Here is a 12,166-nt window from a genome sequence, read left to right as displayed (position 1 = left end):
CAACTTGGGATCCCTGCTCTAAGACAGTTTGGGTTGGGAAACATTTCAGTAGAAGCCTTTCTTGACCTAGAGCCTTAGTGCCCTGGTGCCACCCCCTGCTGTCCAAACACAGGTGCAGTGGTGGTCCCCAGGGGCTGGAGCCCCAAGACCTATTACCACTACTGTAAATAAGAGAGTGTCATTTGTCAGAGTCAGAATGCTAGAACAGTGAAAACATTCTACTTAATTTATGTCACAGTAGGTATTTTATATCCCTGAAAATAAGTTCCTTAATGTGAAGAGCAAACTAAATGAACCAGCCGTCCTAGAGGGACAGCTAGCTGCTTCATTTTACCAAGTTGAAGATGAAGGTGGGATCCTGCACTAAAAAGATTTTTTAGTTTGACATGGTCAGCACCAAGAATCCTGACCCATGTGTAGGAAAGAAGAAAAGGGCTGAACTGATGCCTCTGAATTTGATACTGAGCGTGGATTCTTTTTTTTTTAATGTTTATTTTTGAGGGAGAGTGCGAGCGGGGGAGGGGCAGAGAGAGGGAGCTACAGAATCTGAAGCAAGTTCCAGGCCCTGAGCCATGAGCACAGAGCCCACCGCGGCGCTCGAACTCACGAACTGTGAGATCATGACCTGAGCCGAAGTCGGATACTTAACCAGCTGAGCCACCCAGGCTCCCCAGTACTGAGCGTGGATTTTTAATTGGTCCAGGGGACTTTGAAGAAGCCGTTAGTATCTCCAGATGCTGGAGTTCCTTGGTTTCTGGCCACTCGCATTTCTGCCATGTGGGGTGAGAGGGTGCTTGAAGACCTTTCATCAGGTCTTTTAACAATTTCCTCATAATGTTCCAAACAGTCTGAGTTGTTGAGGTCAGCAGAGAGCCGTTGATTCTTGTCCTAGATTCCGGTCCAGACAAAGTGCTTGATCAAAGGAGCAGTTTCCGCTTACAGTAGCAATGTAAACTTGGCTCGTGAGGCTACATTTAGTACTCAGATCTGCAAATATCCCTGCAAGATCAGTTCATTTGCGCAGCCAATCCTAATCCTGTCTGTGACCTGGCAGATGCAGGGCTCCACCCAGAAAGAGGAGAGATTCTTTTCAAACCTGGGATCGTAGATGAGTGAGGCCCTGTTACCTGCAGGCGTTGAGTCAGGAGTAGCTGCTCATCACAAAGCCGAGAAAAAGAAGCCAGGGATGCTCCTAACCTGATGTTCCGTGTTAAACGGCCTCCTTGATGTCGTCTCCCAAAATGATGCCTCGTACCTCCCACAGCACGGGCAGGAGCCCCCCTAGATGAGCCCGCCCCCAGGTGAGCAACAGTGTTGGTTAGGTTCTGCTTCCAAGGCAGCGGCACGAATTCCCAAACGAATCTTTCAGCAGCGTGCAGAGAATCCATACGAGCGATCCGTATCCGCCTTTGAGAAGACTTCAGGGGAGGGTCGCATTCCAGAAGGTTGGAAATACTTCCCAGCAGGCCCAAAGGCCATGGCTGTGCCCACGTGGTCTGTGTAGGGTGGGTTATCCCTGGTCTTAGCTCCTGGGATTGAAGCCTGAGTGACCGTATCTGAAATACGGAGTTTACTGGGGAAAGTACTTTCTTCTAATACATACCAGAGTATTTAGTTATTAAAGATAATCATTTGTGTATTAGCAACAGGGTGTTTTACTTGTTCTGGGAAACCTCGCTGCCGCTGTTCTTAGTCCTTTACCCTGATTTGCAGATTATCCTAATTCCCCTGCTCCCTGTGTTCCTCCTGTATGTTCCTACCACGACTCTTCATAACAGTAGTTTTAAAATTTTCCTCTCACCTGGTTATTTGCCTCTTCCAGACCCTCACCTTTGAGATGGGTGGCTGTGGCCTGGGGCGAGTTGTCTGACTTCCTGGAGCCTCTTTGGAGGTCTGGACTGTAAAGTGGGGACAGTTATACCTACTTTGCAGAGACTTGGTGGGATTAGAGGCCCTGCGTCGGTAAATTCCAGCAAGGGCCCACGTGTGGTAGGAATTAAATTCTAACGGCTCTTCTGAACCCCCTGTGGCCTCATGCTACTTCAGATTCTAAATGTGAACCAAGCGAGAACAGGCCCGCCACGATCCCCGCTAAAACGTGGCTACCCTCCGGGGCCTGCTCTGTCAAAGCCAAGTATTGTGCAGAGTTCCTTACCTGCATTCTCTCATCTCATCCTTAGGACCACCCTGGGAGGCTGGCGCCGTTACGCTTATTTGTCACACTGAGGAGACTGAGGCTTGAGGCTGAGTGGTTTGCCTACACGGCTGTGTGGTGTTTGTCTCAGCAGCCCAGGCGGGGCTGCCGTGCAGGCCCCCAGAACCTGCGGGCCTCGTTCTTCGATCACCCTGTCCCCTTACCTTCTAGCTCCAGGCGGCCGGGTGGCCGTCTCCACCTGCCACAGGCTGGTGGGGGTGGGGGGGTGCGTCCTACTCACACCTTCTACTGTTTTCTCCATTTCTCCAAAAGTCTCTACTTTAACCTCCCCGCTCCTCTCCCAGTGGGTCAGACTCACTTGACTCCCGCATCCGCGTAAATAGAATGGCATTAAATGGTCCAGGTCACGCCCCTACCTCCCCAGGATAAGACTGGTGTGTACCGTCTCCCTCCCCATAATCCCTCACATCGGGCGTGCACAGGATCCAGCCTTAAATTTAAGTAAGCCGTAACAGGGAAGCAGCTGTCATGCCAAAGGAAACCACGGAGTTTAATCACCAGTTTGCAGCAGCAGGTGAGGCCACGTGCACGGGAACTGCCCCGTGCAGCCCAGGCTGGTCTTGTAGCGGGTGCGGGAGCCGCGCAGACGGGGGCGGCTGTTCCCACTAGCTTGGGTTCAGAGTTTATGTACATTCTGCTCCCCCGTTTTATGGCTAACTCGTCCTGCCACAGGTTGCGTGCCTCCAGTCCTGTTGTGTTTCTAGCAGCTCGTTCACGGACAGAATGAGAGGAAATAGGCCCGAATGCAGCACGCTACTCCCGCATCTCCCCCTACCCTGTTGAGGCGGACAGTAGGGTTCACTGGGAACAGAGAGGACCCCACAGCGTGGCCACTGGGTGTCTTCACTAGAAGGTCTTCAGTTACCCCACAGACCAGGGGTTACTTTTTGATAACTCCTACCTGTTGGAGTCTTTCTACACTTGCTGGCATAATGGCCCGGTTTTCGACACTAGAAGAAAAAGATTAAGGGTGTAACTTTTCATAAATTCAAATCTCAATGGAAACATCTTAACCTGTCTAAGGAACCATAAAAGCTAGTTAGCTGCCGGGGCGCCTGGGTGGCTCAGTCGGTTGAGCGTCCGACTTCGGCTCAGGTCACGATCTCACGGTCCGTGAGTTCGAACCCCGCGTCGGGCTCTGGGCTGATGGCTCAGAGCCTGGAGCCTGCTTCCGATTCTGTGTCTCCCTCTCTCTCTGACCCTCCCCCATTCATGCTCTGTCTCTAGCTAGCTTTTTTTTTCTTAATTTTATTTATTTTGAGAAACCGAGACGGCACAAGTGGGGGAGGGGCAGAGAGACTCCCAAGCAAGCTCCGCACTCAGCGCGGCTGACAGGGCTTGAACCCATGAAGCCGCGAGATTCCCACCTGAGCCGAAACCAAGAGTCGGACGCTTAACCGACGGAGCCACCCAGGTACCTTGATGGATTTTATCTTAAATGAAGCTCCGTTTCAGGCCTGAGAGACCTTGAGATTCAAGCCATTATCACTATCCCAGAGAACAGGGCTCTGGATGTTCAGAGGCCCCAAAAATCAAACATATGAGAAAGGCAAGGGCCCTGTTCCCTGGCCTCTCCCGGTGGAGCTTGCTCTCACAGTGTAGAGCGGCCAGAAGCACAGGAAAGTCAGGGCGCCTGGCTGGCTCAGTTGGTGGAACGTGGGACTCCTGATCGCAGGGTGGGGAGTTGGAGCTTCACATTGGGTGTAGAGATTACTTACAAATAAAATCTCTAAAATAAAAAGCACAGAACAGCGTAGAGTTTATCTCGTGAAGGTATGTATGATGTTTTTCTTCTTGATAAACCAGGGGAAAAAAGGAAACCAAAGTGCTACATTCCCTTAGGAAATCCTGCCCCCTAAATCTTGAGGACATTCTAGATCAACTCAGAACTGGTAACGCAGCAAAGAAGGTGATGAAAGCTGTTTAACTTAGTAGCTTTTAAAGAAAGTCTTGTCTGGCCAGAGAGGTAAGTCAGATGAGGTCGTGGAGACTTAGGGTAACATTGGGGTTACCAGTGCCCGCTCACTGCCCTCATTCACACCCCTAGACCCCAGTGTGGTGGTCTTACCTGACCCGAAGGGAGTCGCACCGCAGCTACTCACCCTGTAGCACGGGCCGGGCTCCGGCGCCCTGAGTCCCAGGTGGTAGGAGACCAGGTGCTGCTGGGGCCTCTGAGCCGGGAGAAGCGGTCCCTCCGGCGGGGAAGGGGGCCGGCGAGGCTCCCAGGCACGAGCAGGAGGGGCTGAACCCCGTGGCCAGTTGACAAGCTGCTGATAAAGTCAGGAGAAAACACTGCAGACGTGGCGACTTTGCACTGAGGGCAGGGGCTCCGGCCAGGCGTGTACATGCAAAGCAGGTTTCAATAAATTGCGGCGTTAATTGCCGACCGCGTGGCTCCCGACGAGCCTTAGACTTGGGCTTGTGGATCGCCCACAGTCATTGAGGAGGCTTCCCACCTTCCAGCCAAGATCCCACCTGGAAGCGGCAGAGGGCGCCCTTCCGAGCCGGCGCCTGCCTTCCTTCTGGCTGAGGGACCGGATGTGGGGCCACTGATTGACAGGGGCTAAGCGCCCGCCCCCCGTTCCCACGCCTATTTTGACCTCCTTCAGACTTAACTGGCCGTCCGACTTTCAGTCTTCCGGACCAGGGGTCAGCAAAGACTTTCTGTAGGAGCCCAGAGAGGAAAGATTTCCGGCCTTAAAGGCCGTCTGGGCTCCGGCGCAGCCACTCCTAAGCACGAGACCGGCTGTAGATGACGCGTACATGAGCGTGGCCCGGTTCCAATAAAACTACGAGCACTGACATTTTCATTTTCACGTGTTACAATATATTCTGGTTTCTTTCCCCTACGATCTTTAAAAAAAAAAAAAAAAAAAACCCACTGCAAGTGCTGGGCTGTACAAAAATAGGCAGTGGCCCGATCTGGCCCCCAGGCTGTAGTTTGCTGACCCCTGATGCGGGTGCTCGTCAGTGCTTGGTAGCAGTGGGAAGAGTATGTGTTCCCGCAGGGACCGGGCACAACCAGGATGGCCCCGATGCAGAGGAACGACTTTGGACCGCAAGCCCGGAGTTGGGCCCCTTGGTCTTTATCAAAAAACCACACACGTCGGGCGCCTGGCTGTCTTAAGTTGGAGGAACATGCGACTCTCGATCTCAGGGTCGTGAGTTGGAACCCCACAGGTTGCTTACACACACATGCCGCCCACTAAGGAGAATTCGAGGGCTGATGAGCTGAGCAGGGCCGCTACCTGCCGCAGAGGCTGCCGAGGTGGGAGGGGGTCTGGGCCGTGGCGGGTGCCTCTCCCGGGACGGGTACTTGGAGCGGATCGTGCGAGGGTGAGGGCAGCTGGGCGTAGTGCGGTGCCAGACAGAGTAAGTGCTCTCCAGGGAGCGCGTGCGGTAAAGGGAACGAAACACCCCTGCCCCCTCCCTGCCTGCACACTCACCTTCGTGAAACTCGGGTTGAATAAAAGATTCATCTTGGGACTGAGGGAAGTACAGAGAGAGAGAGAGACAGTTACAGCCTGGCTCCAGCCCTCCATCCCCTGCTCATTAGCGTGCTCCTCGCCAGCCTACTGCAGATTTCCGGTTTCTGAGCCCCCTGGGGAAGGAGCCCATGCCCCAGCCGGGGGATGACGGAGAACTGCAGAGGGTTGGGGTGGGTTTTAAGTGTTTCTGCTCATTTCTAGAACAGTTTGGGAAGAGCTACATGCCTGTCAGCCCCGCACAAATACACATGAACAGCCTGGGGTAGAGTTGGGTGCAGCACCTGGGGGGGGGGGGGCGGGGGGGGCAATGCAGGGTGAGTTAGTAAGGAAATCACTGCAGGGGGGAGGGGGGGCATGCTCACCAGACACTTCATTTTCCACCTTGGACCAGTGAAGGTATAGAAGGATCTAGATCCAGAAGCCAGAAAGCAGGCACCGTACTAGAGTTGCTAATCCAGGTGTCATACTTACTGTGCAAATTGGCACCTGGGTCCCTCGGGGCAGAAGCCCACGAAGTAGTTAGCGCACATGATCTTACGGACATGGCGGTGTTTGCACAGGGGACCTGCTGGGCAGAGAACAGCCAGAAACACACATGACAGATCTCACCGGGAGGGTATGGCAGTCATAGCTCTCCACTTAACAGGGCATATAAACCTTGTCCTTTCCTGCCCAAAGCACCTGCTTCCTAGCCACGTGACTGAGAGGGGAATGGCCACCTCGGAATGTGCTGGGTGGGTGCCAGCTGGCCAGTGCTGAGCAGTGGGGTCGGAGGCGTCCCTGACACACTGCATCTTGGAGGATTTACGTGGTTGTAGACTGTCATTTGTCACCTTAGCTCCAGAAGCTACAGCTGAGGAAAGACTAACCCCACCACAGCTTACTAATTGTCCCCTAAAATGCCCCCAAAGGAACACTGCCGAGGACTCAGAACAGTGCACCTGAACACCAATGAAAGTAAAGGGCGCAGTACTCAGAGCACAGGGACTCCAATGGGGGGACCCTGCCTCTTAATGGGGCAGGTGGAGCACGCTTAGGTGACAGCACCCCCCCCCAGGTGGGTAAAAGAAATAGACAAGAGAATGCATGTGGTCGGTCTCCCCTGGACCAGACCCGATGCCAAGGGCTTCCTGTGAGGTCCTATATCTGCCAGCTCAATAACCCTATGAAGGAGCTGTTTCCCCTTTCCATAAGTGAGGAACTGCGTTCAGCAATTCGTTCAAGGTCACGCAGCTGATACATTCTGAAGTCACTGGGGTCTGAACCCAAGTAAGCCCGCTGGGAGAAGCCATGCCAGGCTGAATGTTACAATACACAGAGGGTTCTTTTCCATCAGAGCGAGCCTGGGGGAGAACTATGGAAAGGTCTTCCGTTGGGATTTTAACCCAGGAGCACACCCCCACGGGGCCTTATCAGGCATATGCATCCTTCCCCTGCTGGGGACACCCCCCACATCGTGATCACCTAGTGCTCCCTTTCCATCGGGGCCTCACCATCCTTGCAGAAACCTTGGTCATACCAAGGACAGTCCCGGGTCTTGAAAGCTGGCTTCACGTGGAGAAAGGGACATTCCTTGTTGTTGCAATCACCTGAAAAGTCCAGCATTCTTTAAAAACGGGCTCATCTTAATGCTCATTTCCACCCTCCCCAAAGTGGACTGACCGCCTTGCCTAGCCTCCACTTGCCTTCCTTCCATCAGCAGCAGCTTTTAGAAGACAGCAAGGATTTTCTAATCCTTCTTGCAAACTAAGAAGAATGGATCCCAATACTACTTGCTAAGTAGGACTTGGGTAAGAATAAACACATCTGGAAGAGCAGAGGCAGGGCAAGATATCCAGAGGGAGGGACTGGAACGGAAGGCATCTGGAGGCCACCAGAGAGGAAGGAACGAAGAAGCGGCGGGGAGAGGAGAGCCAGAGCGAGCCCCTAAAGATCCAAGAGGACACAGTGTGGATGCGTTTCAATCAAGGCCCTCTGTGCTTTGTCTCTGCGACGGAGACCTACGGTGCTTCTAGAACCAGGGTACAGTCCTTTCTGGCGGACAGGCCAGCAAGACCAGCTCCAAAGCTGGCGGTGGTCTGATGCTAGATGCTACACAGGGACCCCTGTGGTTGCCCAATGCCTGTGCTATAAGCTGTGGGTTATAGACCAAGACTCGGGTCCTCTAGAAGGAGTCAGCCTCGTGGGACAGACCACTGGAGAATTGTTGTAAGAACACTCTTAGATTTCTTGCAGGAGCCCAGGGCTCTGAAGGAGCGTGAGGAGGAATCAGTTCATCTTTCACCTCATGTGAGTAGAGAATTGGTGGATGCTTCCAATCCCATCCTCCTTAAAAGCCTCCCAACACACTCCCAACACACTCACGGGTGCGCCCGGGTGGCTCAGTCGGTTGGGCGACTGACTTCGGCTCAGGTCATGATCTCATAGTCTGTGGGTTTGAGCCCCGTGTCGGGCTCTGTGCTGCCGGCTCGGAGCCTGGAGCCTGCTTCGGATTCTGTGTCTCTTCCTCTCTCTGCCCCTCCCCTGCTCACGCTCTGTGTCTGTCTCTCGATAATAAATAAACGTTAAAAAAAAAAAAAAAAGTCTACAACTCGGTGCTTCTCACAGCCAAAAGGACTTGATGGTGTTTGCCCCATTGGTTTTCAAACTTCTCCAGAGATCTACTTAAAGGTCGCCCTTCTGCAAAGCAGGTTTCACCGCTGATGCCTAAGAACAGTTTGAAATCACCATTCCCTCCTGGCCTTCCCGCCTCACAAATGAGGACAGCAGTGCTCAGAGAGGGGAAGTGCCGTGTGCAGCCAGGGCAGAGTGCAGCCTCTGGGCTCCCGCCTTTTGAGGAATGGAAGTGACATCCCTCCCCTAGGGCTGGCGAGCATTTGATCTAGGAGGCAGCGGGCGGGCGGAGGCAGCGGCGGGAAGTCACCTGCCAGTGCAATGCTGCCTTTCTGTCCTGGCCTGGATGCGCCTCGCTGCATTCCTCTGGCGGCCAGCAGGTGGCACCCGCGCCTCACCCTCCAGTCAGCCTTTTCGGAGTCCCCCAGGTAGCTGTTAGAAGAGCCCAGCCAGCTGCAGGGCCCAAGACCCTGGGCCCCCTCAGCTGCCCCTTCCCACTCCAACACCTCCCAACATAATGTTCTACATAAAACAGTTTACTTCCAATAAGAACGATAATTACTTTGGGCCGCCCGGGGGGCTCAGTCGGTTAAGCGTCTGACTTCCACTCAGGTCAGGATCTCAGTTTCCGTGAGTTCGAGCCCCGCATCAGGCTCTGTGTTGACAGCTCAGAGCCTGGAGCCTGCTTCGGATTCTGTGCCCCCCCCCCCTTTATGCCTCTCCCCCACTGGTGCTCTGTCACCTTCTAGCTCTCAAAAATAAATAAATGTTATATATATATTTTTTTAATGGTAAGTGGCATTTTTAAATGAAAGAGGTTTATTTAGGTGCTGACCAAGGGAAGCTGAGCTTCAGGTAAACTCTGTCCTTCCCTTCCAAGAACACATGCAGGCTGCGGGACCTCAACTCCCAGCAGGCAGGACACAGAATTTTGGCCTGGGAGGAGCTCTTTGGGGATGCTTCGCCTTCTTCCCAAATAGCCGGGACCTCCCCCCACTGCCCCCCGCCACTGGCACTGAGGGCAGCTTACCCCAAAGCTGCCCCAGTCAGAGACGTCCCTGAAGACTGTGGCAGCTCTCTGTCCCTCCAGGTCACTCTTTTGGAACACAGTTTGAAAAGCACTGGACTAGATAATCCTTAAGGCTCCTTCCAGCTCTGGAAAGCACTGAGCCGTAGAATTTCACTGGGAAGATATTTTACAAGATCTGAGGCACACTTGCCGATTCAATCTTAAATGAGGTGGCAAGTGGTTGTGGCTTCCTGCCCCGGGCAGCCCTGTGCACGACAAAAGGAGGTCTGAAAGCCAGAGAGAAGGAGGACACTGGTCCCAACCCGACCACACAAGATAATTTTAGAGGCTGTGCTTCTGAACCTCATGACTGTATGTTTACAGTGACCCTGCATTGCCAATAAGAGATGCTAGTTTTCCGCTTACGGAAGCAATGCAAAGTTTTCTTCTAAAATAACACTCTGTAAAACAAGACAGTCGGAAGAATCGACAGTGACACAGGTCAATGGCACAGGTGCTTTCTGTGTTTGGCAAGCATCGTGAAAGTGGCTTTCAAATCCTGCTGTTTGGGAAACGCTGGCCCGGACCCACCCCGGGGACAGAGACACGGCCCATTCCAGGCTTATTTCCGGACAGTCAGTCCGGGTATGTGATTAGCCAGGACTGCAAAGGGAAACAATTCAGCCTTTGAGTCCAGCCTCACCCCACCCTTCCCGTGGGGGTGGGGGTGGGGGTTACTAGCGTGTGCCCGAGCCTGTGGGCCAGTGAAACAGGGATCCCAGAGTACAGTTCCACTGTTCCTAGGGGGCTGGAAAAGCAGGCGCCTGGGGCTCAGAGAGGCCCGGTCGGCCACCGGAGACATACACGGTCTCCTTTGGGCTTCCCTGTCACACGTCTTCCTGTCTCCCCAGTCCCCACTGCCAACCCCCCTAGGTAAGGGCTGGAGCCAGGAAGGGGCGTTACCGAACTTGGAGTAGAAGTAGCACTCGGGCATCCTGGTGACATCATACTGGTGCAAGAAGTTGCACTGGTCGCCCTTCTTACACAGTCCCCGCAGCCAGTGCTTACACACCACCATCTTCTCCCCTCGGTTGTGCCGGAGGGGACAGAGCTTCCCTGGGAACAGCAGAACAGCCAGCTGGGAGCACCCCCACCCCCTGCTTGCCTGGGATTCCCGGGGAGCGTGCCCCTCGTCCATCCCGTCACCTGACCCCTGGTGGAGGCCACACGGAGGACGGGCTGTCGTCTCAGCACTGCCACACCTTTGCCCAAAGTTTCCTCTCTGCCTGGCCTGCCCTCGTGCTTCTCAAACCCCGGGAAGCCCCAGGGGGTCCGGACAGCTCCCAGCAGCCTCACAGCCCCCCTCTCCTCCAGGCTCGGGGTGGGGCTCCTACCAGAGAGCAGAGCCGTGGCTCCAGCCCGGGACCCCCACCCAGCACGGCCCCTGGCACACAGTGCTTGTTAAGGGCCTGCTAAAACCAGGTCTCAGAAACCCCCCTCAAAGGTTGTGTTTCCTGACCCCGGAGACCTAACGTGCTGACCTAAGAGCCGGCTTTGTAACTAACAACTGAGAAGGAAGTAGAAATGTCCCGTGTGACTCTGCTACCTTCTTATGGGGGGTACGGCCATCAGCAGGAAGGATGCCCCGGTTCCCAAGTTCCTAAACAGGACCAGCCTCATGCTTGGCCACCCCTCTGATAGAATGTGAGGGTTGCTGGGAAGGGGTTCTTTGTAAATAGTCCTACCCTCACCCGGCCAATGACTCGCTTGGGTGTGACCTTCCACCAGAGCACTTGGATTTCTTTGCAAGAGGGCGTGGATGTGCAGACGGCCCCAGCCCCCCACGCCCCGGTTCACCTGCTGACCCACCTTTCTCACAGAGCCCTTTAGCGAAAAAGTTGCACACGGCTGAGCCCGACTCTAGAAGGGGAAGAAGGAAAGAGAGAAGGTAGCTTCACCAGAGGCTGCCCCTGCCAGGGGGTTTTTCCTCCTCAGGAAGTCCCTACCCACCCCCACCCACCCCCGCAACCCTGAACCTCCCCAAAGCTTGGGCCTGGGGGCTAGGGCCTGGCTCTTTGGATGCTGGCCTCCAGAACCAGCCTCAAGACCTCAACACCTAAGCCCCCAACTCTGAAACACAGGTGACGGAGGGGCCCAAGGCAACTCAGGAGGCCAATGTGGACTTTCCTGGCTTCTCACCATTCCCTTTCTGTGTCTCTCCGCTTTCCCCGTCTGGAAAATGGGCTGCCTGGAAGTCAGCTCCATTCTCCTGGAATCCTGGAGAGTATGTAAGAGGGGAGCCCTCAGCCCCTGAGAAGGGGGGTGCTGAGCTGAGAATCACGGGTGGCAGGCCCCAGTCCCCAACTCGGCCGCCCTGGTGTGCCGCAGTGAAGGGGCTGAGCGGAGAAGCCCAGAGAACGGCGCAAGGTCCCCCAGGGGGACGGCTGACACCCTGTCCTCACTCACTGTCCATGCCCTGGAAAGGCAGGAGTCCAGTGCCCTTTTGCATCTCTACATCCTTCTCGAAGGTGAAGGTGAACTGCTCTAGCCCAGCAATGATCTCTTGCATCTTCCATCTCCTGCCGAGCCGCCCAAACCTGCTCAAGCCCCTGCAGGTGCACCCTATATAGCTCATCAGAGGCCCTTAAGGGGGCAGGGTCTGGTGCTGCCCCCCTCATCCCCGGATGCCAGTGGCCAGGTGACAGCTGGGCTGCTCTCTAGGCACAGCTGTCTTCTTACTCCCACCTGGTGCAGGTGCAGACGCCCCGGGGCCCCGCGCCCTCGCGCGGTGTACCTAACATCCCGCTCACAATGCGCGCCGCTGGGGAAGAGTTAGCAAAG

General features: G+C 54.8%; 1 protein-coding gene across 1 annotated transcript; it reads right to left on the bottom strand.

Annotated features, from left to right (window-relative positions):
• Positions 1 to 4,845: 4,845 nt before the first annotated feature.
• On the bottom strand, positions 4,846 to 11,894 carry CPSF4L (cleavage and polyadenylation specific factor 4 like). The gene is made up of 7 exons (XM_047080436.1): positions 11,792 to 11,894; positions 11,195 to 11,245; positions 10,289 to 10,441; positions 7,197 to 7,292; positions 6,175 to 6,268; positions 5,464 to 5,561; positions 4,846 to 4,961 (listed from the first exon to the last, which is right to left on the bottom strand). Exons 1-7 carry the CDS (start codon positions 11,892 to 11,894, stop codon positions 4,846 to 4,848), a joined length of 711 nt encoding a protein of 236 aa, XP_046936392.1.
• Between the last annotated feature and the right edge of the window lie 272 nt (positions 11,895 to 12,166).

The sequence above is a fragment of the Lynx rufus genome, unplaced genomic scaffold (genome assembly GCF_022079265.1).
Source record: "Lynx rufus isolate CCGP_SWC_20201006 ecotype Redwood Valley unplaced genomic scaffold, mLynRuf1.p SCAF_18, whole genome shotgun sequence".
Lineage (NCBI taxonomy): Eukaryota > Metazoa > Chordata > Mammalia > Carnivora > Felidae > Lynx > Lynx rufus.
The sequence above is the reverse complement of the archived record's forward strand: the minus strand, read 5'-3'. Positions and strand labels throughout refer to the sequence as shown.

Bases quoted from the DNA above. Each gene is read 5' to 3' on its own strand.
- CPSF4L (XM_047080436.1), bottom strand. From the start codon at position 11,894: ATGCAAGAGATCATTGCTGGGCTAGAGCAGTTCACCTTCACCTTCGAG. The intron at 11,246-11,791 runs GTGAGTGAGGAC...TTCCCCTTCTAG, and splicing joins GCCTTTCCAGGGCATGGACA to AGTCGGGCTCAGCCGTGTGC. The intron at 7,293-10,288 runs GTAACGCCCCTT...TGGACTTTTCAG, and splicing joins CTACTTCTACTCCAAGTTCG to GTGATTGCAACAACAAGGAA.